Genomic DNA, 27,927 nt, shown 5'->3' on the forward strand with positions numbered 1-27,927 from the left:
CTATCTTCGGGATAGACCCTGTAACACTCAGACTCAAGGAGGGTTTACTTTGAAAGTGCTGGCCGGAACACATGTGTTAGGTGCCGGTTGGAGCTTGACGGCGGTGGAGAGGAGAGAGTGGAGATTGTTCGGCGGCGGAGCCTCCAGCCCGGAGCGCACGCATGTTCAGTGGACTCGGATGGTGCGAAGCCCCAGATGAAGGACTCAGACGACCGGGAATGACAGCCGCTGTCACCGGGAGTGACAGCTTTCACTCTGACCCACTGCTCCGCTAAACCAGCTCCAGCTGACACCCAACACTGATCCGGATCGGATCCAGCCACACCGGGACTATGCCAGAGATGGAGAAAGGGAGACCACCGGAAAATAAACGCAGCAGGAAACCCGCGCACCCCGTAAAGAGGGAGATCAACCAGGAGATGAAGGTGAGAGTCAAGTCCAGTGAGACGCATGTTTTTTGACGTGTTTGGTAACTTTTTACGCACGAAACTTATTCATTGCTCACAAATCACTGCTGGGAATAATCAGACACATGCTATGTTTGTTTTTAATGAATGCCCCCCTTGTGTATTTCATGTAGACCTAAGCAACCATAACGCACTGGGAGTTTACGCAAGTTTACGCATTGGGACAATAAACTTAGTATAATAAATCTTTATTATTAGTCTAAACTGAAAGTGCCAGACATAAACGCGCCCTCAGGGAGATCGGGGCGTTTTAATTACAGATGTTAGCCAGTGAAGATGAGTAGGTTGTCCTCTTCATGACGCCATGTCAGGCCAGCTGTGGCCGGACGCGCAAACTCTTGATGTCCAGATCCAGATGTGCGTCACTTCTTCTTCTTCTTCTTCTTCTTCTTCTTCTTCTTCTTCTTCTTCTTCTTCTCCAGCTCCTGCGGGTGCGCACACTTGCTGGACCACAGAGCTTTGCCCTCATGCCTCCCATAAGAGAGGGGGCATTTATATCCTTTAAATAGCCTTCCTCAGGAAAAACACTAATGTCCTATCTGGCTTTTTTCTTCCCTCGGGATGCACATGAAAAGTCTCATAATATGACTGTTCACTAATGATGTGACCTTTAAGACAATCTCCTCCGCTTGTTGCCTCTGCACAAGTTAAACCTCAGGAACAGACATCTCTCCCCCCCACCATTATGAGCCCATTACTGCATGGAAACTAATCCATGGATTGTCTGCTTTGTTTGGGTTTGGACGCTGCCTATTTGAGACTGTGACTGTGGTGGTAAAGGGATATCTGAGGCTCCTTCAAGCAGGAGCTGAGAAATATAAAAAGACAAGCAGCTTTTCTTTTTTTTTTTTTGCGAGAAGGGGGGGAGATTGTAGCCTTTTTCGTGAGAGAGGAAATGTGCTCTTTTTTTGTATAAGTGGTTTGGACTGTATCGTTTGATATCCAGGGGAGGTGTAGAGTTACAACTTAACTAATTTTAATCAAAACACGTGAAACGCTATCCCCGCTTGATGTAAGCCTGCCTGGGCTGAATCTCAGGGTCGGCCCCAGTTTGTTGCCTTTGGCTGCAACTCTCTCTGTGGTTTGGGATATGGCTTGTCACTCTCACAAAGCAGATGTTTGTCTGAACTGCCAAAAAGAAACAAAAACAACATTGTGGGAAGTGGAGGGGTGGGTGAAGAGAAAAAGAAAATGGCCTGTCTTTGGTTAACAAGAAAACAGAAAAGGCTAAATGACAGTGAGATGTATATGCATATAAAGTTGTCATGTATGTTGGCCCTCTGGGGAACGCCACAATTCCCAGATTAAGCCTGATGGGAAACATGCATGTTTGTGGAGTAAAGTCCTACAGATGTGCACCTTTAAAAAAAGTCAAACCAAGGCGAGGGAGTCGAACTGATTTCTCGCTCAGCTGAGGTCCAGCCTGGTGTTGTCTCTGTAATACATCTGTTTCAACACCAAATTCGGACCTACTCCCTCCACGTCAGACCCGAGCACAGCACCGGACACCGGATACCCAACTTTAATCATCGTTAGGCATATTTAGCTGGACATGATACCACCGCTTGCACTCAACCCACACACTCTTCCAGACGCACACACACAGCAGAAAGTGAGCAAAGAGATCCATTTCTTCTTGAGGCCCCGGTGCAGAGCAGAGGTCGGAGTGAGGAAAGCAGGGGGAAAGAATGTGCAGCCAGTATACTACACTGCACTGCAACACACACCACCGCCACCGCCTCAGCAGACTGGCTGTGCTGGAAAAGGGTGAAACCTGAGAGGCGGTGCTGTGTCGGGTGTCAGGGCTGGAAGGTGCAGGGGCGGAGGGGAGGATGGCGAAGATGGGAGACGGTGTGGGGGGGTGGCAGAGGGGAGAAAAAGCAAGGAAAAGGGGAGGGACGGGGGAAAGCTGGAAAAGAGAGAGGGAGAGAGTGGTGGACACTGGAGAGAGAAGAAGGGAGAGGAGTGGGGCATTTCCGAGAACCGTGGGACCTCGCTGCGGTGTAGGGTGTCCCGCTCTGATTTCTGCCCATTCCGGATCAGGTTTCTCCTCCAATCCGGTTCTCCCAAAGCCACAGAGAGAGGTGGGTGGATAAAGAGAGAGGACCTTTGTGTTTTGTTTTCATCTGGTCGTAATAAAAAAAAAGAGAGTGAAAGAGAGAGAGAGAGAGAGAGAGAGAGAGAGAGAGAGAGAGAGAGAGAGAGAGAGAGAGAGAGAGAGAGACCACACATCCCATCTGCGGGGAACAGTTTTCTTTTCTCCCTCTTTTTTCCAATTAAAATAGATAAACAAAGGATGATTCATAGATTTCACACTGGTGTTAGGTTTTAAACCTTTCCGTCTCAGATTTAGCAAGAGTAAACAACTCGAATACATCATGGAAAAAGTGTCACACTGTACTCCACTGTGCCCGTATTCATTTCTCAGACAGGGCCGGCGCTGAGAAAGAATCCCTCGCATTGATTCAGAGTGGGAAGGTCTGATTATGTTTAACATAGGATAAAAAGTTCCACTAACAAACCCCAGAGATTTACGCTCACAATTTCCCATTTGCAGGCAGGCTAAGGCTCAGTTACCCTATCAATTTACATGGAACCTTAATCAGTGATTTCTCTTTTGGTCGTTTTTTTTTTCTCCCGCAGACGTTTGCAGAAAGCACCATGAACGAGCTGCTGGGATGGTACGGATACGACAAGGTGGATCTCAGGGACTCCGAGGCCAATGAGATCAGGAACTACAGAGAGAGGCGTCAGCATGTGTCTGTGCTGAAAGGTGAGGGCAGGGGTCGACGGTTCACTGTTGGAACTGAGACATCTTGAATTCACACTCACAAACAGGTTTTGCAAGTTTTGTTTTTCACAGACATTGAGTCACTTTTTGAAATTCGCTAGACCCCAGATGCAACCTCTCAAATTTCATTCATTCAAGTACATCTATTGTTTCTCAACGCGTTTGTACTAAAAATCAGAGTAGGGCATTGTCACAGGTGTCGAAGTTATTACAGTATCACGTTTGCCGCACACTGGATTTATTTACAACGTGGTGGTGTATCGTGTTTATGTCTTTCAGAAAACTCGTTGCCAAAACTAAAGGGCCTGGACGCCAAAGTCGGCCATTCAGTCCTGGCCATGAAGAGTGGAGAGAGAGAGTCCTCCAGTGTGCCCTCATCTTCACCCTCCTCTTCATCAACATGTTCAACCCTGACCACCCCCAAAGAGCACAAGAGTGCGCCTGTAATCGTCCCCCTCATAAAGCCATCAGCAGGTATGACCACACATGGAGAGATACAGATTAGATCATTGGAAATTCTGGAAGTGTTTGTATCACAAGCTCTATATAAAGATGGATGACATGACAGCTTCCCTAAAGTGAAGCCAAAGCATCTTGGTCATCCCCTAGTGGCTGGCTGCAGTATATCTACATGGCATCCTGTACGTTATTGGACGCGACATAGATCTCATCACACCGATGTATGTTCAAGTATTCACGTTTCTGCTGAGACTGACTCTTTGATCGGTCTCTGGCTCTAAATGGGCAAGACGGCAGCGAGCGTACGCGGAATCTTTTGGCTTTATTTCTGGATAGTGAGAGGAAGTTGAGACGCGTCGTCCATCTTTATATTCTGTCTGTAATTTATACACCGTCTCAATGAGCAAGACTTGCCGACATTTATCCTTTAATTTGAAGGTGTTTACATCCAATGTAGAACTGTGACCTTGACAGTGAATTGCACCACTGGAATATCTGTGTGTGCAGCATGGATGTAAATATCCTCAAGTAAACCTGACAAGGTCGACTCTTGAACCATAGTTTAATTTTCAGCTTGCTGGAGTTCCTAAATCAAAACAATGGAAAATATCTCATATCACTTTCCATTTACCGACAAACTGCCCTGCAGATTAGAGTCGAACCATTAAGGATTAATGGGGGTTGATGCTGAAACCTACATCAGGGAGTAAAATCTGTCCCATACAGAGACATCAGCTGATAGCTATATTTTTTAAATTGGCAATGATTCCTGAGATGTTTTTAAAGAAATGTAGTTGAGGCTTGATATTTGACAGTTTAACTATAAACTTTATTATGAATAACTATAAATAAAAAGAAAACCCAAATACAACCAAATATGTAGAACTTGAATCAAGAAAATAAACATTTCATATAAAATGTAAATAAATGCATAAAATAGAAGAAGTCGTATTATTCAAACATATACTTCATCAGATAATTGACTTTAGCATCAGTTTCTAAGCAAACATGTCTCACTGGTCCTGGAGTCCTGGTGAGATGTTGAAATCCTCTTTAACCAACACCCTGATTCGATCTTTTAACCCTCACACTTGTCCCAGGCTCTTATCAAAGTTGTGTGCTTGTACCTTTGTAAATAGTAACTTACTGGTTTCCCTCCTCTCCTGTGATTCTCCTCCTGCAGTGGAAGATGTACAGAATGTACAGATTGTGTGCGTCTGGTGCCAGAAGGAAGGTGTGAAGCGCTACTCTCTCTGTATGGGCTCGGAGCTCAAGAGCTTCTGCAGTGAGAAGTGCTTCGCCGCCTGCAGACGGGCCTACTTCAAACGCAACAAGGTTAGTGGTAAACAGAAAAATGTATCCACAACATCACAGCGGGGGTGGGGTCACAGGAATTGAACCGGCTTGGTCCCTCGCTGGTGACATGCAAACCCTGGGATCTATATGATGATGAATGATCTATAGCTTGTTTATGTTGAAATTCAAGCATATACATGCACATATAGGTGGTGTTATACTGGGAGAGTTTCTGCCAGCTGTGTCACTTTACGTACACAAGACACCCAAGCATCAAGTGGTTGCTGGCAGGTAAACAGACCTTGAGAAAGTGATACTCCTGATCTTGTGAGGTCATAGCAGATGGATTAATTTACAGGAATTTAAGAAAGTGGGGAGGGGGATCTGTGAGAACACACTTTTTAGTTATTATGAAGGAGCCCGTATAAGAATGGTGGGAGGGAGGTCAAAGTTTGTAGTGGACACTTAGTATCAGTTTCGCGTTAATGGAGGAGGGGCCGGCCGTTAAGTGGCTCTGGTCTGGAGAACCGCTCCGATGCACATTGCCATGATTTTTCAGCTTCCCTTACAACATGGCTATACCCTCTTTGGTGTGGGTTGACATGCGGCCCTATCGCCTTTCACCCTCGCCATCATTTATACTGTGGTGGGTTTTATTCACATGACGGCAGTAACAAAAATTGAGTGCTGAGCAAACTGCGTGCAACAAGCCCTCCAGTTTTTTTATTATAGGTGGGGAGGAGAGCGTTGCCGTTGGCTTGTTACTGCTTGTCTGAGAGGAAGGCCAGGAGGCCTGGGGCGAGGTGTCCATTTTCAGTGCATACCTTACCTTCAGCTGCCTCATGTTTCGTAACTCAACACGACTCAATGGGTCACAGAGATGTGGGAGCACTCAGATCCAAAGCGTATCAGCTTACATGAATCAAGAGGAATTTCCTACATTAATGCTGGCAGGGCCATTAATAATATGACAATACATCACCTGCATTATCTCCCCGCTCGGTTGTAGAGTCGTATCTGTTTCACAACACGGTGATTGTTGTGCTGACCCTGAGGGTTTGGTGCCACCCGTGAAGTTCAAACCTCCACGACAGGCCGATTTATTAAAAGCTATTTTTTGAACTTGTTATGCAAGAAGCTCAAAATTTGATTTGGTTTTAATAACCGCAGAAAATTCCCAGTATTGCAACATCGTGAATTTGAGATTGAATGCATCACAAGTAGGGGGTCTGACAACCTGCCTCACAGTGCTTGCCATGTGTGTCACGCTGCGGTTTTTCTCCTGTCAGGCCAGAGATGAAGACCTCCACGGTGAGAGATCCCCTCAGCACCAACATACAGAGGACTCGCCCAGACTGGTGTTGAAAATAAACAGCAATGTCAGAGTAAGAGGACTTTATCAATGTATCTTTTGTTTTCCAGAGTAAAGTATTAATATATGTATGCTATGAAGTTAAAATAACTGTACAGGCATGCTGGAAAAATGTGAGTCTTTCTGCTAGATCTGTCATTTAAATGACCCCCCACAGTCTCTCTCCCCTGTGCCGCAGGTGTGTGACTGGTGCAAGCACGTCCGTCACACGAAAGAGTACCTGGACTTCGGATCCGGTGAGGAACGACTCCAGTTCTGCAGCACCAAGTGTCTGAATCAGTACAAGATGGATGTTTTCTACAGAGAAGCCCGTGCAGCTCTCACCAGCTCCAGCCCGAGCAGGCCCAGTCAGGAGGGCAGGGCGGACGGCGGCGGGGGCGGTGTCAGCGGGCAGAAGTTACTCACTCCTGACTCTTGGAACAGCAGCAACAGTATAGGGGAAGCCCGTCATAGAAACCTCTCCCCTAAAGGACCTGCGCTAATGCATGGATCAGCAGAATCCGCCTCCATCTCCTCCTCAGAGGCATCCTCCTCCTCTTCTTCTTCTTCCTCTTCTTCCTCCAAGGTCCCTGTCTCTGGGCTAAGGACGTTGGAGAGACCCATCCAGCCCCCTCCACATCTGCCTGCCATGGAGGTGTCACCCCACCCTGCTCAACTTGGTCATCTGCCTCATCCTCGCTCCCATCTGGACCATCAACCAGTGCCTCAAATCCCCATCCCCTTCATCAGACCTCCTCTTCATGCTCAGGGCCTGAAAAGCCCCCATGCCAATGCCCCCAGACACCCAGGCCCCCCCTCTAGCCCCATCCACAGACCTCCTCACTCTCCACACCTGCAGCCTCCCAACTCCTCTTCCATTAATCCTCCTGGAATGATGCACCCTTTTCCAGGAGCCTACTTCCCTGGCTTGCACTCCCCTCCTCTGAATATGATGCCAAGAGGTCCCATCCCAATGCCTCACATGATGAACTTTGGTTATCCCAATTTTGGCCCTCTTCTGCCACAGGCCACTGTCCTGGTCCCTTATCCCATCATTGTTCCCCTACCTGTTCCCATACCTATTCCTATTCCCATTCCATACCCGTCGAATTCAACCCCGGAACCTCCAAGTCACGGTGGAGTTATCCAACCTGTGCCAGAGGGTGCAGACAGGGGTAGATCTAGGGTTACCAGGCTGCCATCCCCAGGGATCCTTGAAGCAGAGAGTAGATTGGTAGCAAACAAGTTGGGTGGAACCTTAACTCAGGGTCTCCCCTCCCCAAGCGATCCCCACACGAGGGACACAGATTGGGTTAAACTGGAGAGGCCATTCCCATCCCCAGCATCCACACTCAACAGTGGAGCATCCTCTCCCAGAGTGCAGTACAACGAATCTCTGTGCTCAGCTGCAGGGTCGGAGGTGCTGACAGACTATAAGCAGCAGCAGTCAGAGCGACAAGTCATCCAAAGGGTTCTTCATAGGGCCCAAGTGAAGCTGGAGCCCAGTGCCAATGGAGTGGTGGACCTATCAGGGCTGGGGGAGTCAGGGACTGGGCAGGGTACCAGATCAGGGTTCCACAACATCATCAGACCCACCCCTCCGCTACCAGAGTCCCCTTCACATGACACTGTCTACCACCACCAGGACTCCCACACTCCACCTTCACACACCCCGCCCAGCCCCACGGGGAGCAGCTATCAGAATGAAATCACATCCTCTGCCTTAAAATCTCAGGACCACTGTCTAAATGGTATGTCCTCATCGTCCACGCCCTCCAGTCCAGACTCCTCCCAACCACAGAGAATACCAGTGCCACCCCCTGACCCCATGATCAGCGAGCTGGAGGCCATCAAAGAGAACAAGTGCTCTGTTGGCCCGGTGCGGGTTGAGGGCCCAGTCGCTCAGTCAGAAGAGCCCCTAGCTGTAGTCGGGGAAGTAGGAGAGGACCCCCATGTTCCTGATGAGGACCATGCCTATGCCCTTCCCACAGCGCCAAAGACAGGTGGGACCACCACCCCTCTGCTCTTGCCCAAACTCAGGGACAAGGGCAGCCTGCGGAGCCCTGCTAATATGCCCAGTGCTGGAGACATGGAGCCAGCTCTGAAGAGGCGATGCTTACGAATCCGTGATCAGAATAAATAGAGGATGGAGGTGAGAGATTATATTACAAGGCGAGGCCATGTATAGATAGCTTTGCTTTGACTAAGTGTTATTATATCTGGTATCATATATGGTCAAGGACCAGAACTTCTGTGCCTCCTTATCGTATTCAAACTTCCGCACAAGCATCCCATGGGTTTTACAGCACCAGAGCATTTCTTTGAGATTTCCAGATAAATTTAAGGGTTGACTTTGTTCTGTGTGGCAAACCCCACCCAAGTAGTATCCCACACAGATTAAATCATTTTTAAATGCCATTTAACCCGGGTCTGGAAAAATGTGAGCATACAAAAAGAAAAATCACACATACACAGGGCAAGCTTAATCACAGGTCTCACAGTATGCACGTGGTCACTGAACAGCATGGCGCCATAAAGAGAGAATCCCAGTAACCTGGCACTCCTCATTGCTCTAAGGTTACAACAGCGGGAAGGAGATGGAGGGCACAGCCAGTGAGAGTCACTGTGAAAGCCAATCACTTCACCACAACCTGACAGTCATGACGCTTTGTTTGTATGGCTGCCTTGTTTTTCTACAATTAAGTTATGTGGGCGTCTGTTTAAGAAGCAGGGAGGGATTTTGGTTCGAGGAGGCCAGATGGCCGCTGCCGAATCAAAACCGTGACCCTGAGGTTGTGGGATAGCGTGTCCACAGGGAGACAGATCGGCTGAGTATATGCGACCCCGAAGTCAGAGCTTCTTACAGTATGGAAATTGAGGCAGTGCAGACATCTTTCTGAGGTCACTGCAGAGACGAGAGATGAGTGTCAGGCGTATGAGAGCCAGCCCTCCGCTGCGATGGAGCTCTGGGGCTTCATTAGAAAACACAGGGGCTGAACCGGAGTGATCCGATTACACGTGTCATAACGACACCCTGTTCTGGCTTCAGCTGGTCTACAAGTCCTGTGCTCTCTTCTTTCCTTTTCAGCCCCTTTTTTCCTCCTCTTCACTTATCACCCCTGTCCCCTGCCAACCAGATGTTGTTGTTAGAGCGCAACAGAAAATGCCTCCTTTACTCTGCACCAATCGAAGGCCCCTCTCGACTCCACCCGCCCCATTGGTCGTCCGAACAGGCCGCAACACCTCCCGCCATCCTCGCCCGCTGGTGTCTTGCCATAATGAGATCACGTTACCATTTGACTGTATGCAATGAGATTAATCTGCTGATATTACAGAAAGGGCTTACATTTCACCTGGCGTGCTTTACTCGCCATATCCCGCCCTCGGGGCCCTAGCAGAGAGGTCACATTAATTATGGTGTTAAAAAATGAGGTCCGTTGATAGAGAGAGTACAACATTACCCTTTAGTGTTACAAGATACCCTTCCCCTAAATGCGCTCCCTACTTTACTCTTTGTCATCTGTTGTGGTTTCCTGCGTCCCCTTAGCAACCAATACATATGAAATCACAGCGTGCTGCCTGTGTCGTGCAGACGGATTTATGGCTCTGTGTTGTGTGTAATGGGAGCTGGCTGCCGCATGCGAGTGACTTTAGCTGACCACCTCTGTGCTCTGAGCCCAACATTTCTGTCCTGTTCTATTGTCTCCACGGATAAAACTCCTTTTTTGATTTTTCACAAAAAAAGAGAAAAGAAAATCTCCCTCTCTGACAGAATCGGCCGCCAAGTGGAGGATTTTACCTCAGGAAACAGCCCTTTTCTTCGTCTCGGTTTCTCCCGGCCTTTATTTGGGATATTTTATAGCCCCGTGTAATCCGATCCCACCACATGGGTATTCGCTGAGCGTTTGAAACTAAAACGCAATGGGACAGAGGGAGTACAGATCCCTGGTTTGGCCCTTACATGCTTGTGTGTGTGTGCGTCTGTTTAATATGTGTTTGAACGAGCGTGTGTGTGTGTGTGTAAGTGTGTGAGAGAGAGAGACAGGGGCCAGATGTTCTTGGTTTGATGGTGCCCTGTGCGACAGTTATCCGAGCGTTGACATGACTAAAAAGCCTCGTTCTCAGTGTTTATGTAGAATGGGTGGATTAGGGAATGAGTGTCCAGGGCGGGTGGGGCTGGTAAAAGATATGGTGGCAATGGAAACATATAACATCTCACCACGTTCTCCCTCTTTTTTCTTTCTGTTTTTTCCCCCCTCTCTCTCCACCTAATGAACAGATTCACTGTTTAACACTGTACGGCAGTGCCAGATTCAGTGCCACGCCCCCTTGTGGACGACACCAGTGCTACCACCCTCCGGCCTCTCCCTCACGCCCGTCCGCCCACCAGAGAGCCGCCCTGCCTGTAGACCAGCAGGGTGCCAGCCCAGGAAGCAGTCCAGATGGCCACATTATCTCTGGAGGGAGGAAACGACACAGTCACACAGTTTGTCCCGGACCAAAGAGCATTTCTGGCTCGAGTGTGTTATGTCGTGTTCATGAAGCATCTCTGATCTTCTTCTAAAGCGTTCACAAGTTAATGTGGCTGCCCAGATGCGCCACTTCCCTCCTCCTCCTCCTCCTCCTCCTCCTCTTCCTCCTCCTCCTCCTCTCCTCTGCTTGCTCCGCACAGCAGACACAGCTCTGATCAGCCTTGTGTGGTCTTCTCAGATGGAACCTGAACATGATCTCTTTCCAGGGGAAACGGTTTGTTTTCTCTGCCTGGCTTGCACAAAGAGCCACATTGTTCCTCTCCCCATATCCCACGCTGACTCCCCACTCCAGGTTTTGGATTACCTGGTCGACGGGGGCTCAGACTTCAGGAGCGTTTCTTTCCTTTTTTTTTTTTTAACCAACGGCCAGGAATATAGTTTACCCTCCTCTGCTCCACCAACCTAAAAATGGTACACTCTAGTGCTGAGGTTTGATTCCTCACAAGCGATCGCCTGCTCCACTCGCTTCCTTAAAGGGAGGAGAGATATTCTGCTGAGATTGAGACTTCATCCTGGGGCGGAGAGAGTCTGGCAGACGGCTGAATGGCATAAGGATGCTCCCTCTGCAAACACAGCATACTGCACATGAGGTGACGCCAACTCGGAGATACAGTAACTGAGCTGGTCTGTGAACACTTGAGTCGTCCTGATGACGCTGGTACAGAAACGTGTCATTTTACAGACCTTCTCCTCATCATTCACCTGATCTGCCAAAGCTTTAATCCATAAAATCAGAATTTGAATCACTTTTAGCACCGAGCTCCGTGAAGAAGTCTCGAACGTTCATGGTACATGACAGTTTAACTGGTGATGTTTTTTTTTTAACTCTTTATTTTTCTGGCTCTGATCAGACGATTCTAATATTACCAAATGTGGTGTTATACTCAATCACCCGATGCTGTCGTACGCAGCGATCAGTATTACAGTCCCCACTCTCGGGGACACTAATGAGATTTGAACCAGCTATAGATCACATAGTAGAGGCTTCGTCAACAGTTGTCCAATTGCAAGGATTCACGTTTTCTTGCCTACACAGATACTATTTGATGATATATTAACTTATGGATGATGCATCTGTAGATTTTCACAAAAAAAAAAAAAGTGCTTTATTTCTTATTTCGTTGTTGTTGTTTTTTCTCCTTTGATGATTGTATTTTGCAGAGTTGCCCGAAGCTCTTAAACGCCCCTCCCGTCTATGTTTATATACCGTGTCCCCACTAGAGAGCAGTGTTTGCCTTTGTAACTTTGCACCTGCCCCTTTACACCAGGAGCCCCCCCCCCACAGGAAAAAAAACTGCTGAGGCCCATCACACAGGAAACCACGCTGCACCCGGTGCCAACTCACTGAGCTTCTACCCCACGTCACGCTGCCATTATGTTACCTTTAAAAACCTGGTTATCGCCCTTTTCAGCCGTGTCATGCCGAGAGGACGTAGAGTTTCACAGTCATCACGACCCGCTCCTAGAATAACCCCAAAGTGTGGCCGACCCCCAGCCATCATTCCAAAGCGACATGCCAATCAGTTAGCGTGTGCACGTGTGACCGTCTCCCACCGCTCATTCCAGCCTCCATCCTCACCGCAGGTCACGCTATCATCATGTCAGTGGGGGGGACTTTAGTCAACAGCTTGTATGAGTCAGTGGTGACATCACTCCATTCAAACAGCTGCTGTGTCAACAAGTGGTCCTCTGCCCTGACGACAGAGCCCCCCCCACCCACCCCCCAACAAAAAATCGAAATACCATTTATTGATTTGTTTGATTGCACATTTTGATCATTGCCATTTCTAACCCGATACAGTATATATATATATGTGTGTGTGTATGTGTGTGTCAATCCAAAGTTATGCCAAAACAACACTTTTGTTTCAGAGGATTTTGTTGCCTGAAATTATTAGAAGTGTTTTCTCACCTCCCCCCCCCCCCCCCCCTGTCAAACATGTCGCCCACCGTCTGAACACACTGTTCTCGCAGGTTGTTTGTATTTGAATACAGATTCAGTGACATGGAGCTTTGGTGCGGAACCTCTTTGTAAAGTAAAATAAATAAAAGTTATTCTAAGAGCAAGGACATTTCTGTGTTTTATTTTGGCAGAACTAACAGTTTTTTTACACTCATTTTATTATTATTATTATTATTCTGTTGTGATGTGTTGGCCTTATCCCTGGTAAATCTAAATGTTGGCCCAAACAATGAGTGAGACGTGGAGCTGCAGATAAGGACTCCTCACTCTCTAGTTCCTGTAAACTTCTATTTTTAGTGGCAGCTCGTCTGCATGCGGTGCATCGACATTCCTGAAATACTGAAAGTTGGTCGAGACTGTGCAGTGACGGTAAATCCGATGGATGAGATAAGAGGGCAGGAATTCGACCAGTGGCTGGTGGATGTGAGGTCGTGGGGGGGGGTGTAGGCTGTACAGAGGGTGGGTACAGATCAAATGTGCAGGAGTGGAGTCATCCAAACAATTATTAGTCCTCAGGTAAAGAGGGGAGGTATGCAGGGTGGATCCTGTTAAAGTTATCTAAGGTAATGCAATCCAAAACCGGATGTACCTCACTGCCTTCAGAATAAAAGCCCTAACTAAATTCAAACAAACTTATTTTATATAGCCCAGCCCATTTGTCACATGAAAGATGCATTGTGCTTTAAAATAAATAGATGCATTTAATATGTTTTTTAAAAATTAAAAAAATAATATTTTTAAAAAGATTTTCATTCAAGTTACTGTTGAAACAAATGGCACCAACTAGCTTCTTAAACTTTTTGTTAGGTTTGTGTATATCTATTTTATCCATTTATTTACATTTTACTTTGTAAATCTATTTGATTAATTTCACATTTCAACTATGATTTTTAAAGTTAAACCTAAAAAATTCAACCTATGAAGGCATCATATATAATAAATACATGAATAAAGTGCTTTTGTTACATCAGGCTTCTATGTTGGTTCACTTTTTTCCAGAATTTGTATTTATTTATTCAGGCTATTTACATTGCATTTTATTTTTGCCCATCCACACAATAAAGGGCCATTTCCATTGCATCTATCATCATCATCACTATCATGTTAGAAATCAAAAATTAAAAATGTATGTTATGTAAGCCTCATATGTAAAAATATAAATAGATAAAAAATTTATTAATTTCAAACTTGTTCCATTTTTTTTACATGGAAATTAAATAAGTTCAAGGCTTGTGTGTTTTAAATCGTGTGCAGCAGTTAATCCATCCCCACTCACAACTTTTAAATATGCACATAACATTCACTTACAACCCTTATCCAATGCCATGAGATACAGTATTAGCAAAATACTTGCAAGTAACAATTACAAAGTCTATTTTATATTTCTCTATTTTGCTCATCCAAACTTTAAAAAGATAGAACCATATTAGTTTAAAGTATTAGTTATCATTAGAGCAGGCTTTTCCTTTTTTTAGGGTGTTGTTCTTCTTTGTCACACAGTTTTAGTTTGACAGTTTCCACCGGAAGTCTCCTCGCCTCCTGCTCCAGCTTGACGTCGCTCCCGCAGCTCAGACACGTTGAGCTGAGATCAGGTTGTTTCTGAACCTGGAAACAGACGAGACGCACCTGAGAGGGAAACGCGTCCGAGAGAACAGAGAAGAACAGAACAGAGCAGAAGAGAAGAGAAGAGAAGAGAAGAGAAGAGAAGAGAAGAGAAAAGAAAAGAAAAGAAAATAACAGAACAGAAGAGAACAGAACAGAAAAGAAAATAACAGAAAAGAAAAGGAGGAAGTGTGCTCGGGTTCCGCTGAGACATTAATGAAACAGCGTATGAATTATTAACTTGACCAACTCAGGGGAGCGGGCATGAGGAGCTGAGCGGCTCAAACTCGGGCCCACAGGTTATTATTGTGTGTCTTTGTTTCATGTGATCGGCTGTGATCCGCTGTGATCTGCTGTGATCATGCCGGGAGCGGAGAGCAGACTGGAGAGCCGGCTCCACAAGCTCGAGTCCCTCATGAGGAGCCCGCGGGCGGCTCTAAACTTGGAGACGCTGCTGGTGAGTTGATCTGAGTAATGATTCTGTCGCGAGCACACGCACACACACAAACACGCGTCTCACGCAAACAGCTGGAGCGAGCAGGGACACAGTTTCAGGAGAAAGGACGAAACGTACCTTGTATCTGTTGTTGTCGCATGAGTGAAGGATTGAAGGACATCCAAAGGTTTATCTGCTTTGCGACTTGTAGGATTTCCTCTTGCCAGTTGTTTGTTCTGTGTGTAAGGTGACATTCAGTTCCCCCCTAGTGGGACTAACAAAGTCTCTTGTGTAGTTTCATTTCATATGGAGTTATAGGCCTATTGTACCGAATTGTAGCCCTATAGTTTCGTATCATATGGCCTATCGTATGTTATTGAATTGTTGGCATATCATTTCGCATTGTAGGCCCATTGTTTTGAATTGTTAGCCTATCGTATCACGTTATAGTCTCAGCGTATCAAATTGTAGACCTATCTTATCACACTGTGCAGGGTTGTAGGCTTATGGTATGGAATTGTAGACATATTGAATTGTATTCAATATGACTATTGTATTGTGTAGAATTGTAGGCCTATCGTATCTTATTACAGTGTAGGCCTATCTTATCAAATTGTAGGCCCATCATATTGTACCGAACTCTAGGCCTATCCTATGCTGCCCTATGGCATCGTAATGATTTGATAGTACTGTGAAAAGTTCATTTTGGACATTCATTAAAGCTGTGAAATTTGATCCACCTCCTGATCCACGTTCCGCACCAAAATGTTACGACTGTTTCCCCAACCCACAACATATCCTTCCATAAACTTTTGCTGTATCCGTCCAGTGTAGTTTTCTTGTAACGCTGCCCGCTAAGAGACAAACCAACAAACAAAACGCCATAGACAACATAACCTGCTTGGCAGAGGTAAAGAACATGGAGGAGTTACGGGTCATTGATTTATCTCTCTCCTCCCAACATTCCGTCACTGTCTCCTTGTGATTACCTGTTCAGTCTTTCCGGTGTTGCCTCTTGTTGACGCGCCCCCCTGTGTGACCTGTCCCAAGAATGTACTCAAGCAACTTTGATAACACTATTGTCACTGCTGAGCCACGACCTTTGACCTCTTGCAAAAACAGCATACGTGGTAAAATTGAAATTTGACGTAAATGGCAAAGGTTAAGACAATCTAGAGATATATACCCATACATGGACCTTTAGTCAGAGGATGTACCCCATGTGGAGACGCTCAGTTGCGTCATATACAAGTCAAAGGAGATTTGATGTTGTATGTACCAATCACTACATAAACAAACCTTTCCGTCTGCATTAGTTCCTGCCGGTGGGACCGTGTCTATTCCGAGTGTTGATGAGTCACGAGTGAAATCCAGCGTAAAGCCTTTACTTTCAGCTTCACATAGACAACCCCCGACTCACTTCACAATGAGACAACCACACGTAATGGACCAGTTTAATCCCATCACGTCAACAGTCGTCACTTATCAGTGTGAGCCCCCGCACTCGGCTGCGTTGGGTTCAGAGCAGCAGAGTAGTGGAAATAACAATGGCCACCGTGGCGACTGATGCGAGGAGCTACCTTGCAGGAAACTGAAGTCACTTCCTGCAATTCAGATGGAGATAACCCCCCTGAGTGACCTCACATCACTGTTTCCTGTTTGTCCGCAATTATTTGTGTTGTGTTCGCACAGAAGATGTTTGTTGAAGCTTTTTTGTAGAACAAAGGTTTTTGGTTTAACGCGCCGAACCTTTTCAGACAAAAGGTTCATGTTTCTGTGTTGTTTTTGTTTTTTTGCGTTGTTACAACAACGTCTTTAAATATCTTGTTTTGTCTGAACAGCAGTCGCAAACCTAAAGGTGTAGATAAAATGAATCAAAGCATAAAAAAAGCACTAATTGTTGCATTTTAGCAGCATGAACCAGGAAGAATTTACCATTTTGACTTGTTGCTGATGAATTTCCTATTGATGGAACAAATTGAATATTTATTATTTATTATTCTTTATCAGTTTAATGGTCGGTCTTTGTTTAACTGACTAGTTGATCAATTAATTGATTGTTTAAGTAATTTGTCAAATACGAACACAAGCACTATAAGTACTGGCAGATTTTCCGGCTCCTAAAATGTGATGATTTGCTGGTCGGACAAATCATTTTAAGACTTGCTCTTAAGTATGTCAGAAAAACTATTATTTAATTAATTGTTCAGTTTATCTTTAATGTAGCTGTGTATCTTTACACAGGCGACAAACACGACAACCACTGCTGATCTGGAACAATCAAAGGAAAAAGTTTAATGATAAAACCCAGTGGGGAAATATTTTGAATGTGTGTATATATATATATATCACAAGAGTAAGACTGTTAGATTTATAGCAGGAACAAAATCAGCACATGTACTTCAGGAGAGCATGAAGACAGAAGAGATATGACTCTTCCTTCATCAGCATTTTCAGAGCTAACACATAACAAACACATTGAAAATGCGTCAGTGTATATGATTTACTTTGTGTGTATTAGAAACCTCAGACAGAACGTAGGCATCACGTGTCCATCAACAAGATATACTGATTAATAGTAGCTAGCATGCAAATATGTGTCAGAGGTATGTGACAACTCCTTTGTGAAGAATGTAAAGACGTGCACAACGCAGATACTGCCTAAGGAAATGCATGATTTAAATCAGGAAGCCGAGGAACAATTCGAGGCAGGTCTATAGTTTCTATCAGGGGCATGCCCGAGGAGACTGGATCTGTTTGAGCTGGAACATTTTAAACTTTTACACTTGTGCTCTGAGCTCCAGTGCTGCAGCTGAACTCGCTCTGGGACTGTGGCAGCTCACAGTGGAGTCAGGGGGGGGAGTGTCAGTGTTCAGGCTGGTGAGGACACATAGCCCTGCTGGAACTGCACAGTCATGTTCAGATTTGTCCAGATTCCACAGGTAAAAATCAGAGGAGCATAGGAGATAATGCAGGTTGACTGGCCTCATTAAACAGAAGCAGGAGTCGCAGGAGAAGAGCCAAAGAAAACAGGATGAATGTTTTTCAGGTTTTATTTTATGCAGTTTGTTGTTGGCATGAAACTGTTCCATATCAGATCTGATTTTACTTTGTCTAACTGGTGGATTAAGATAAAGGTCTGGTGGATTGTTATTGTACCAACAGTCTCTAAACTTGTCCAGACCTCCTTATTCAAACTCCAACTTGTATGTTAAGATGTGTTCGTGTTACAGTTGGAGCCTCTTCCGTCTTTTCTATGAGCAAAGAGTCACTGGAATAAATGGAAAATGTGTAAATTACTTAACAAAATACAAGTCGCTCTAACCTCCCCCAAGGAAGAAATGTTTGCGCCCCTGTCCGTTTGTTTGTTGGTTTATTTGTTTGATTACTTGTCACAAAGATTACGTTTGTTTTTTTGTTTGTTTGTTAGTCAGCAGAAAAAACTACTGAACCGATTTCCATCAACTTTAGTGGAGGAGTGAAGCATGATTAAAGGAAGAAGCCATTAAATGCTTGAGTGGATCCGAATAAACAGAAGGATTCATTATTCATTAGTTTCGCTTTGTTTAACATGTGAGATAGGGCGTTAGCCTCGGTGGAGCTCGATCCAACCGCAGTTCCAGTTCTTATGAAGTTATTCTACATTTATGATTCTTATTGCTTCAAATTGATGAAGACGACAGATGATTTAAGGATGAACCCGAATTGCCTTTTTATCTGATTCCAGTACCTCAGATCTGACCGTACTAAGCATTAGCTCGATGTGAGTGCTCCCTTTCCTTCAGTTTGTGGAATTTATTGGTGTTTATATGAGGTAACATGAGTTCAGCGATTTCTGGAGCAACAGAAACTATGTGGTGGTCTGTCCTAAAACTCTGTGTCTAATGTGGTTTGTTCACATCAAGGCTGAAACACGATCAACCTAATAATGTCTGTTTCAATGCCCGGTGCTGATCCATCATGTAATTTCTTGGTTTTCATTTAGTTCTCAGTGATTGATGGAGAGATGACACTTAATTAATATAAAGTGAATCTTTTGGGAATATACTGTGTGTGTGTGTGTGTGTGTGTGTGTGTGTGTGTGTGTGTGTGTGTGTGTGTGTGTGTGTGTGTGTGTGTGTGTGTGTGTGTGTGTGTGTGTGTGTGTGTGTGTGTGTGTGTGTGTGTGTGTGTGTAATCAGTTTTAGGACCTGGAACCTTCACTCTATTTCAAAAAATCGTTTATGATGCATCAACCTTTTATCATCTTATTTTGCTGAAATTAGAGACATGACAGAGTTCGTCATGGTGGAAAACTACACACACACACACACACACACACACACACACACACACACACACACTCTCACACAGTGTAAAACGATCACAAACCCTGGAGTGCTCAATCTGAATCCTGACCCATAAGCTGTTTGTCCCACAATAGCTTCTGAGGCTTCAGGTCTTATTTCCAACCGTCTGAGGTGGTGGTAGGGGGGTCTCTCCTCACCACTGCTATTTAAAGGTGCAGAATTGTTCCACATGCTGCTGCACCACCCACTCGTATGTCCCCGGACAAACGGGCCCCGCCCTCGCCCCATCACACACACACACACACACACACACACACACACACACACACACACACACACACACACACACACACACACAGAGGCATGGATGACTCCAATTGACCCCTGTTTTTGGGGAACAGAAGGTCAAACTCTGCTGCCCCCCCCCCCCCCCCACACACACACACACACACACTCCACCCTGCCCACCTGCTCGACTCCCCTGCCAGCCTCATGCGTTGGGATCACAGAGACATTTTAGTTCTTCGTGAAACCCAACACCGCCGATTTAAGCGATGATGACACGACTGAGGCCCCCGGCTTTTAGTGTGGCCTGCAGAGAGAGTGTGTGTGTGTGTGTGTGTGTGTGTGTGTTTTTTAAAACTGGAGCGGGTGTAGGTGGTCTGTTGCTCGGGCAGGGGGCTGTAATGGCATCATGTGACGAGCTTTTATCATTGTAGGACTTGTTTTGTATTTAAATCCGACTGACTGTCCAAGTTTGGCTATAAGCGCTCATGTTTCACTCAGGGGAACCTTACTCACAATAATGTTATTCCTGTTTTACTTCCTTACTTCCTTAATTCCTTACTTACTTCCTTGAGTTTTTTTTACAGAATAAACAGTGCAGAAAATATATTAATTTTGGTCAGAAGCAAATGAAAATATTATTATCTTTCTTTCCATTATAAATGATATTTGAATTCAGCTTTGAAACAAAATATTTATTTAATTATTTTAGCATGAGTGTTAAGAACATTTGCTTTTACCAGTGTACGTCTTATTTTGCATGGCAAAAATATTATTAATAAGGCTTTTAATACACTGAGCACTGATTATAAGTCGTGTTTCTACATTTGAAAAAAGTGTGATTGTATTTTGTTTTTTCTGTCTTTCAGGATTCTGTCAAGGCCCTGTCGAATGATCTGAATTATCCTGCTCTGAGGAAAAACAAAAATATCGACGCGTTTCTTAATCGATGTAAGTTGTGTCTCTGATTCTCAAACTTACACTGATAGAACAACAACACTCTGACACGAGGAATTACGTAACAACATGTTAGTTAATGCACAAAAAACTAAATGTATAGGATCTTTTTGTTTTTAAATAATCAAAGTCTTCAAACTTTGCAAGAAAATCTCCACTTGGTTTTATCTCAACTCTAAAGGTTACATGCAAACATTCACAGAAGAGATAAGTAGAATAAACTCAGTGAAATGTTGGCATTCAAGTTAACTGCAAAAAGTTAGATATGTGTGACCCTTGTACAGCTTTTTAGTTTATGTGCACTGTATCTTTGTTTAAGGACAAAACTCAGACATCTCATTGTGTTTTATACAAAATGATGCAACATGTAAGAACCATGCAAACCCACATGGCTGCAGCTCGATATGGTATCGTGTGTGTGTGTGTGTGTCCTCCCCACAGATGAAAAGGCTGTGAGTCAGCTGCAGGAGGTGCAGGTGAAGCTCGACGACTTCAAAAAAGTGAAGTTGATCGGGAGAGGAGCGTACGGAGAAGTGCAGCTGGTGAGGTGTTCCTCTCCGTAAAGGGTGTGTGTGTGTGTGTGTGTGTGTGTGTGTGTGTGTGTGTGTGTGTGTGTGTGTGTGTGTGTGTGTGTGTGTGTGTGTGTGTGTGTGTGTGTGTGTGTGTGTGTGTGTGTGTGTGTGTGTGTGTGTGTCTCTGTGTGTGTGTGTGTGTGTGTTTGCTCCCTTTGACTTGAAATCTTTCAGCAGTTTTGTGCTTCGACGTGAGGAGGCTGCACAGATGTTTACAAATGCAGCAGTTTGCAGCAGAATTCCAGAAAGGTGAACCACCAGAGGGAGCAACAATCTGTGAATCTCCCAAACAAACACAAACTGTGCAGCATCCACGAGCTATTTAGGGCGTTTCAGATATAATTTGCATCTTTCTCGACCGAAGTATTTGACTTCGGTCTCATAAAAGGGATCTGGCAAAGAGACGTTTCCCTATAAACCTTCCAGTTCCTCCAGATGTGTGTGTCGTGTGACGATGGAAGTCTGGTTTCTGCTGAGTGTCTTGTGGTAGAACAAGTCTGGACTGGCTCAGTGTGTGTAGGAGAGGAGTGTGAAGTCTGGTGTGGGGGTGTGTTTGTGGGGGCTAAGTGTGTTTGTGCTTGAAATCCTGTGTAAGCATGTCTTTGTATGGGTGTGTGCTACAATTACGGATTCCCCTCTCTGCCTCTCATGTCTTATCTTGGTCACTGCAACCTTCTTACTGTCTTCTTGCTCTTATTGTCCTTGAAGAGTTATAACTGAATGTACGGCAACATGTTCTCTTCCGCCCCACCCCCCCCTCCAGGTCCGACACAAGGCCTCGCAGAAGGTTTATGCCATGAAGCAGCTCAACAAATTTGAGATGATCAAGCGGTCGGACTCGGCGTTCTTCTGGGAGGAGAGGCACATCATGGCCTTTTCCAACAGCCCCTGGGTGGTTCAGGTGTGCACATACATTATATAGGTTCTTATTTTTATATAAGCTGATTATAGTGAAACTAGTGAATGTTTAAAGAAACATATGCTCTTCTCCTTCTACACTGACTGAACTGAGCTTTGCTAGATGTTTGGACACACCCAACATGTAGTCGTTATCATCCTCGCGTTCCTAATGTTATTATAACTGTGTCTCTCTCGTGTGGCAGCTAAGTGTCTCTTAGGGTCTCTCATGAAGTCTCTCTCTCATGTGGCAGCTCAGTGTCTCCCATGAAGTCTCTCTCATGTGGCAGCTCAGTGTCTCCCATGAAGTCTCTCTCTCGTGTGGCAGCTTAGTGTCTCTCAGGGTCTCTCAGTGTCTCTCATGAAGTCTCTCTCTCTCTCGTGTGGCAGCTTAGTGTCTCTCAGGGTCTCTCATGAAGTCTCTCTCTCTCGTGTGGCAGCTCAGGGTCTCTCATGAAGTCCCTCTCTCATGTGGCAGCTCAGGGTCTCTCATGAAGTCTCTCGCTCTCTCTCGTGTGGCAGCTTAGTGTCTCTCAGGGTCTCTCATGAAGTCTCTCATGAAGTCCCTCTCTCGTGTGGCAGCTCAGGGTCTCTCATGAAGTCTCTCTCTCTCTCTCTCTCTCTCGTGTGGCAGCTTAGTGCCTCTCAGGGTCTCTCAGTGTCTCTCATGAAGTCTCTCTCTCGTGTGGCAGCTCAGTGTCTCTCAGTGTCTCTCATGAAGTCTCTCTCTCATGTGGCAGCTCAGGGTCTCTCATGAAGTCTCTCTCTCTCTCGTGTGGCAGCTTAGTGTCTCTCAGGGTCTCTCAGTGTCTCTCATGAAGTCTCTCTCTCGTGTGGCAGATCAGTGTCTCTCAGTGTCTCTCATGAAGTCTCTCTCTCATGTGGCAGCTCAGTTCCTGCCTTTTCAATCCAGGGAGAGTTGATTGGACTAGCCTCAGCTGTTCCTATCACCTCTCCCTGGTTCACCTGGAGGTTCACTCCAAGCCACCTCCACAATAATGTTTTCCCCCGGGTGGAGATAATGATCTTTGAATCAATTTATTATTAATCCAACCAGATTTCTCAAAGTGACTCTGCAGTGTGGTCTTTAACTGGCATCCCGTCTGTTGTCTCGTAGCTGTGCTGTGCTTTCCAAGACGACCGTCACCTCTACATGGTGATGGAGTTCATGCCTGGAGGCGACTTGGTGACGCTCACCATGAACTACGACATACCTGAGAAGTGGGCTCGCTTCTACACGGCCGAAGTGGTGCTGGCGCTGGACACCATCCACTCCCTGGGCTTCATCCACCGGGACGTCAAGCCCGACAACATGCTGCTGGACCAACACGGACACCTCAAGCTGGCCGACTTCGGCACATGCATGAAGATGGACTCGGTAGGTGACACCCGCGGTCGTGTTGTTACTTTCAAAAGTCATGGACCCACAGCAGGGGTCTGTTTAGGCAACGAGGAACTAGATATGTTAGAATAATATTTTCCTCTTGATTCTTTAGAGAAACTCCTTGATTACTTAAATAAGGCATATTATTCAAAGTACTTCAATCAAAAGCCACATAACACAATACAGAATATTTTGCGTAATCTGACAAACAATCAAACAAACAGACAAAAAACAAAGCTCCTTGGTGGAGGTAATAATACATACAACAGTAAAAGTAACAGTGTAGAATAAGAAATCAGTAATTATTCGATTTAATAAAAGGCAAACTGGAACGTCTTCAGCATTTATTTAATATTCTAGGATATAAATAAAAAAATTGAACGCTGCTTCTCTATGTTTTAATTTAGACCTTGGGGACAGAAAGAAGGCTCGAGCTGAGGGGTCCACATGACTCATAACGTAGCAGTAGATGTATTTGACAGTAGATTTATGAAATATGAAGACCTGACATCTGGACGGAAATGATCCACTGAACCATCAGTGACTTGACATTTCTGTGTCCGTCTCAGTTTCCTCTACTTTTCTTGGGGGCCCTAGTGCACCACCAAGTGTTCAGACTGTGACATGACGCCCTGTGCTGCGACTGTTGCATCAGGTTGTTTTGCAAGTTCTCCAGAAGTTATTGTGTTAAACAAACCAATCCTCAGTCCCGTGGAGGTTCTGTCTCTGCCGGGAGTCAGGAAAACATTTATTTCACCTTTTGTTTTTACCACAGCACTGGATCCAAACATTTACCCTCCAGCAAACAGTGTTTTGTATAGTTTCTTACTTTTGTACAAAACAGAGTAAGAGAGATTTCTACCCTCAACTGAGTATATACATATATATTTATGTATTTATATATACAGGAAAGGTTGGGAACAATCAGGGAGTTTTACATGAAGGTCACAACAAGGTAACATTTCACCACAGTTTGATTTATGGCTTAATATCATTAATTAATCCTTTTAAATTTGGACTTGGAGCACCGAACTCCACCACCTTCTCTTCTGTGACTGCTATTGAATTTGTGTTTTCATCTCATGTGTATTTGTGTGTCTGCAGACGGGCATGGTGCACTGTGACACAGCTGTCGGCACGCCGGACTACATCTCCCCCGAGGTGCTCCAGTCCCAGGGGGGCGACGGTTACTACGGCCGGGAGTGTGACTGGTGGTCTGTAGGAGTCTTTATATACGAGCTGTTTGTTGGTAAGTGACCCGCTGTTCGTCCAGCTGTATTTTTGTGCACTAATATATTTGCTGCACTTATATTATTTAAAATACTCTCTTGGATGGTGCAGCTGTGGAGTAAAAAGATTTACTTTCCCCATCAGGTGAAACTCCCTTCTATGCCGAGTCCTTGGTGGGAACTTATGGGAAGATCATGAACCACAAGAACACGCTGGTCTTCCCGGATGATGTGGAGATATCTCAGGATGCCAGAGACCTGATCTGTGCCTTCCTCACTGACAGGTCTGCACATGGAACCATAAATAACAACAACAAAAAAAACCGACACTTTGTGGTTTGTTCCCCAGAAAGAAAATCCAAACAGCACAATCCAAACAACACAATTACGCTGGTGTGCACGACACACCAGCGTAATTGTGTTGTTTGGATTGTAGGATAGAATAAGGAGACCTAATTGCAGCCTGTTGTTGCAGCTCTCGCTCACATTTGAGCTCTTTCTTTTCTCACTTTGTCCCTTTCTATTCTTTTTTTAATCTTTCTTATATTTTTTTGTATTCCTTTTATTTCTTATAAAGGACCATATTGCGCTTTGAATGTCATTTAGAACCAGAGTCTGCGCAGTAGTGATCGTGGAGTGAAGTCTCGGGATCGAGGTCCTGCCAAACATGTGCTCGACCAATAACCAGTCAGTTCCTGCTGTCAATCACGACGTTTCACCCCCCCTGTTATTAAATGTCTAAATAAAACCAAACTTCCCGGAAAAACCCTTGGACAAACATCAGTGTGATAAGTAACTAAGTGTACTTTCATTTTTAGTTTGGTCCACGTCCCATCTACTAACATGGATGAGGTGGGGTTTGTGACCTAATCCAGTTTTTACAAGGATCAGTTTGTTGTTTGTGTCGATCTTGTCATTGTATTTACTGACAAAAAGAAAATACAGAATATTGATGGACTAAACATATTTTAAATATAGAGTGATCCCTACAGCTCAATACAAACAGGGCAAGTTTTATATTTGTCCCGACTCATTATCAGTATTAAAGGTAGACGTGAGATGAATGGATGTAGGGGTGTGGGTCTCGTTCTGGTCCATCCCCTTGGAAGAAACCACTTCCTGTTTACATTAGTAACTCCACCCCCCAGGAGGACACACACACTCACACACTCACACAGGCCCTTTCTGCTTCAGCACAGAGCTGCCTTTCACTTGTCCTCACTGTTTATTTACCTTCTTACTCACTATTCTCACACACACACACACACACACACACACACTCACACTCACATTCAACACTCTGTCACCATCCCTCCTCTCCACCATCATTCCTCTGAGCACTGCCATCGTCTTCTTCTTTTTTAGATTTTTAAACCTCCCTCCTTCTCCCCCTGTATGTTTTTCATCCCTCCACACTTATAAATGTCTTCTACCTGTTCTCTGTGCCACTTTCCATTTCTCCATCCTTCCATTTTCTGCTCCAACTTTCGTCTTTGCACTCCTGCAGCTTTTCTTGAGACACAGTTTGTTTTAAGTCTGGCTCTTTTTTTTTGGTGGGGGTTTTAAAAGCTATTTCTTCCTCCCCGCCCCTGCCCTCTCTCTTCCTCTTGGCCCGGTCTGGAATGTCCCACACGTGGCAAACCTAAACTGCCGCACCCCTCCAGCCCTGTACCCAGCGGTGGAGGGGAGAGCGAGACAGAAAGTGTGTTTTTTAAATAGACCTGAAGCAGGGAAAGCTGCAGCAGCTCGAGCTGTCGTGTTAAGAGTCCGTCAGGTTTGATGCCTCCTTCACTCCCTCTCTCCTCCTGGATCCACATTATCTCAGGTCTGACTGGTTAGAGGAGGTTTTCAGGCATGTCCAGTGTCCCACCAGTGGTCATGCGGCTCTCCATGCTGGTCAGTGTGGTCAGCGCTGAGTGGTCACTCTGCTCGGCCGTGTGTTTGGGATGACATGTTTTGGTGATGGTGGTGGTGGTGGGTGGAAGGGGCGGGGCGGGGTGTGTTTTGTGTTTGGGCCGAGCGAGGCTCCTCTCACAGTCGTGGTCCCTCTCGCTCTGTGCAGGACGGTTCGTCTCGGCCGCACCGGAGTGGATGACATCAAATGCCACCCCTTCTTCAAGAACGACCAGTGGACCTTCGACAACATCCGAGAGAGTGAGTGTGTGCCTGTGCACGTTTTTTCAACGTCTTCTATCCAGGTGCACGTCTTTCCAGCTTTGGTGATGTGTGACTTTTTTTTTTACTTTCCTCTTCCCCTTATCACATCGGTTCATTCCTCTGCAGGTCTGTTCTCTTTCAGCCATGAAGCCTCCATATATGGTGCACATGCTCCACATATGATCCGTGCTGATGCGTCTCATTGTTGTTCTGGTGGCTGCACAGAGCTGCAGAGCACGTGATGCTCAAAACCTGCAGGAACACCAGCTGCATAGGAATTTAACAAATTCAGTTTTACTCCCACGTTTTTGGACTTTATTTGACTGACGCAGTGTTTTGTTGACAGTGCAAAGTTTAATATGAGAAAATGTCACATTAGGGCTGCACCACCCACACTAGCAATACACACAATGACAGACCTGAGAGAAAACAACTTGTCCTGAAACTATAAAAATACCAATTTAGCTGCGGTAAACAAAGATCTTATTAGTAGTTGCTAAACCAACAGTCTCATATAATATATTGAGATTATTATAGAAACTAACCTTTGTGTTGTGTGATCTATTATTATTATAATTGGCTGATTACATAACTCTGCCAGTAGTAAGTAGAGTTACATCACTTCACATGTTCATGCGCAATACCATCTCAATGGTGAATTCCAAATGGAAAACATAAAAGTTAGAAGGAGCAAAATATAGGAACAATAACAACAGCCAAATCAAAAAGATGGACAGAACATGAACTAATCTTAGTCATGGTGAACATGGACTTTTCACTTAATACTGAAACGTTTATGATCCATCAGTTATTTCCTTATCAAGCTTATACTCTACTAAGTATTTTCATTAATGTGATTACTGCACATTATGACTTCAGCTCCCTTTGGTACAGTTTTATCAGGGACATCTTTAAGGTGGGAAGGAAAGAAGTAAAAAGGGAATATATTAGGAATATGAACGGGCCTCTGTGTGTGTGTGTATAATTGCACACAGGCTCTTTTCCTCTCTCGGCTTCACCTGGCTCTGATTATCACAACAGACAGAACTACTGATCACAGCCTGGCAGTCTGGAACACGAGACCACGACGCTGCCACTGCTGTGCTGTGCATGTGCAAACTCTCTTCATGTCATGCATGTCCCGACACACACACACACACACACACTGGAAACAGGACTCTGGCGTCCCACAGAGCGACCTGCACCTCCCAGCCTTCTGCGTCTGTTTAGAAATGACAATACTCCCCCGCTGTGTGTGTG

The 27,927-nt window shown here is 45.2% G+C and overlaps 2 protein-coding genes across 9 annotated transcripts in view; both read left to right on the forward strand.

Annotated features, from left to right (window-relative positions):
• Nucleotides 1-12,964, forward strand: LOC117757965 (sine oculis-binding protein homolog). Of its 2 annotated transcripts, none has more exons than XM_034579209.1 (7): nt 1-425; nt 3,111-3,240; nt 3,538-3,732; nt 4,901-5,052; nt 6,303-6,398; nt 6,543-8,516; nt 10,644-12,964. In XM_034579209.1, the coding sequence occupies exons 1-6, from the start codon at nt 333-335 to the stop codon at nt 8,505-8,507; spliced, it is 2,631 nt and encodes an 876-aa protein (XP_034435100.1). In that variant the 5' UTR covers nt 1-332; the 3' UTR covers nt 8,508-8,516; nt 10,644-12,964. The 2 variants fall into 2 exon arrangements, with proteins under 2 accessions (XP_034435100.1, XP_034435101.1); XM_034579210.1 differs by having other exon boundaries at nt 6,564-8,516.
• Nucleotides 12,965-14,581: 1,617 nt separating this feature from the next.
• Nucleotides 14,582-27,927, forward strand: part of LOC117757961 (rho-associated protein kinase 2-like) — a 32,230-nt gene continuing 18,884 nt past the window's right edge. For all 7 annotated transcript variants that reach the window (XM_034579194.1, XM_034579193.1, XM_034579192.1 and 4 more), the window contains exons 1-8: nt 14,582-14,918; nt 20,341-20,422; nt 20,870-20,970; nt 21,764-21,901; nt 23,015-23,275; nt 24,386-24,530; nt 24,656-24,794; nt 26,573-26,664. In XM_034579194.1, the coding sequence (XP_034435085.1) occupies nt 14,823-14,918; nt 20,341-20,422; nt 20,870-20,970; nt 21,764-21,901; nt 23,015-23,275; nt 24,386-24,530; nt 24,656-24,794; nt 26,573-26,664 (1,054 nt within the window). In that variant the 5' untranslated portion in view covers nt 14,582-14,822. The remainder of the gene's footprint in view (nt 14,919-20,340; nt 20,423-20,869; nt 20,971-21,763; nt 21,902-23,014; nt 23,276-24,385; nt 24,531-24,655; nt 24,795-26,572; nt 26,665-27,927) is intronic.

This window comes from Hippoglossus hippoglossus, chromosome 24 (genome assembly GCF_009819705.1).
Source record: "Hippoglossus hippoglossus isolate fHipHip1 chromosome 24, fHipHip1.pri, whole genome shotgun sequence".
NCBI lineage: Eukaryota > Metazoa > Chordata > Actinopteri > Pleuronectiformes > Pleuronectidae > Hippoglossus > Hippoglossus hippoglossus.

Coding starts and splice junctions, on each gene's coding strand:
- LOC117757965 (XM_034579209.1), top strand. CDS start 333: ATGCCAGAGATGGAGAAAGGGAGACCACCGGAAAATAAACGCAGCAGG. Junction 426..3,110: donor AGATCAACCAGGAGATGAAG/GTGAGAGTCAAG, acceptor TTTCTCCCGCAG/ACGTTTGCAGAAAGCACCAT. Junction 6,399..6,542: donor AAATAAACAGCAATGTCAGA/GTAAGAGGACTT, acceptor GACCCCCCACAG/TCTCTCTCCCCTGTGCCGCA.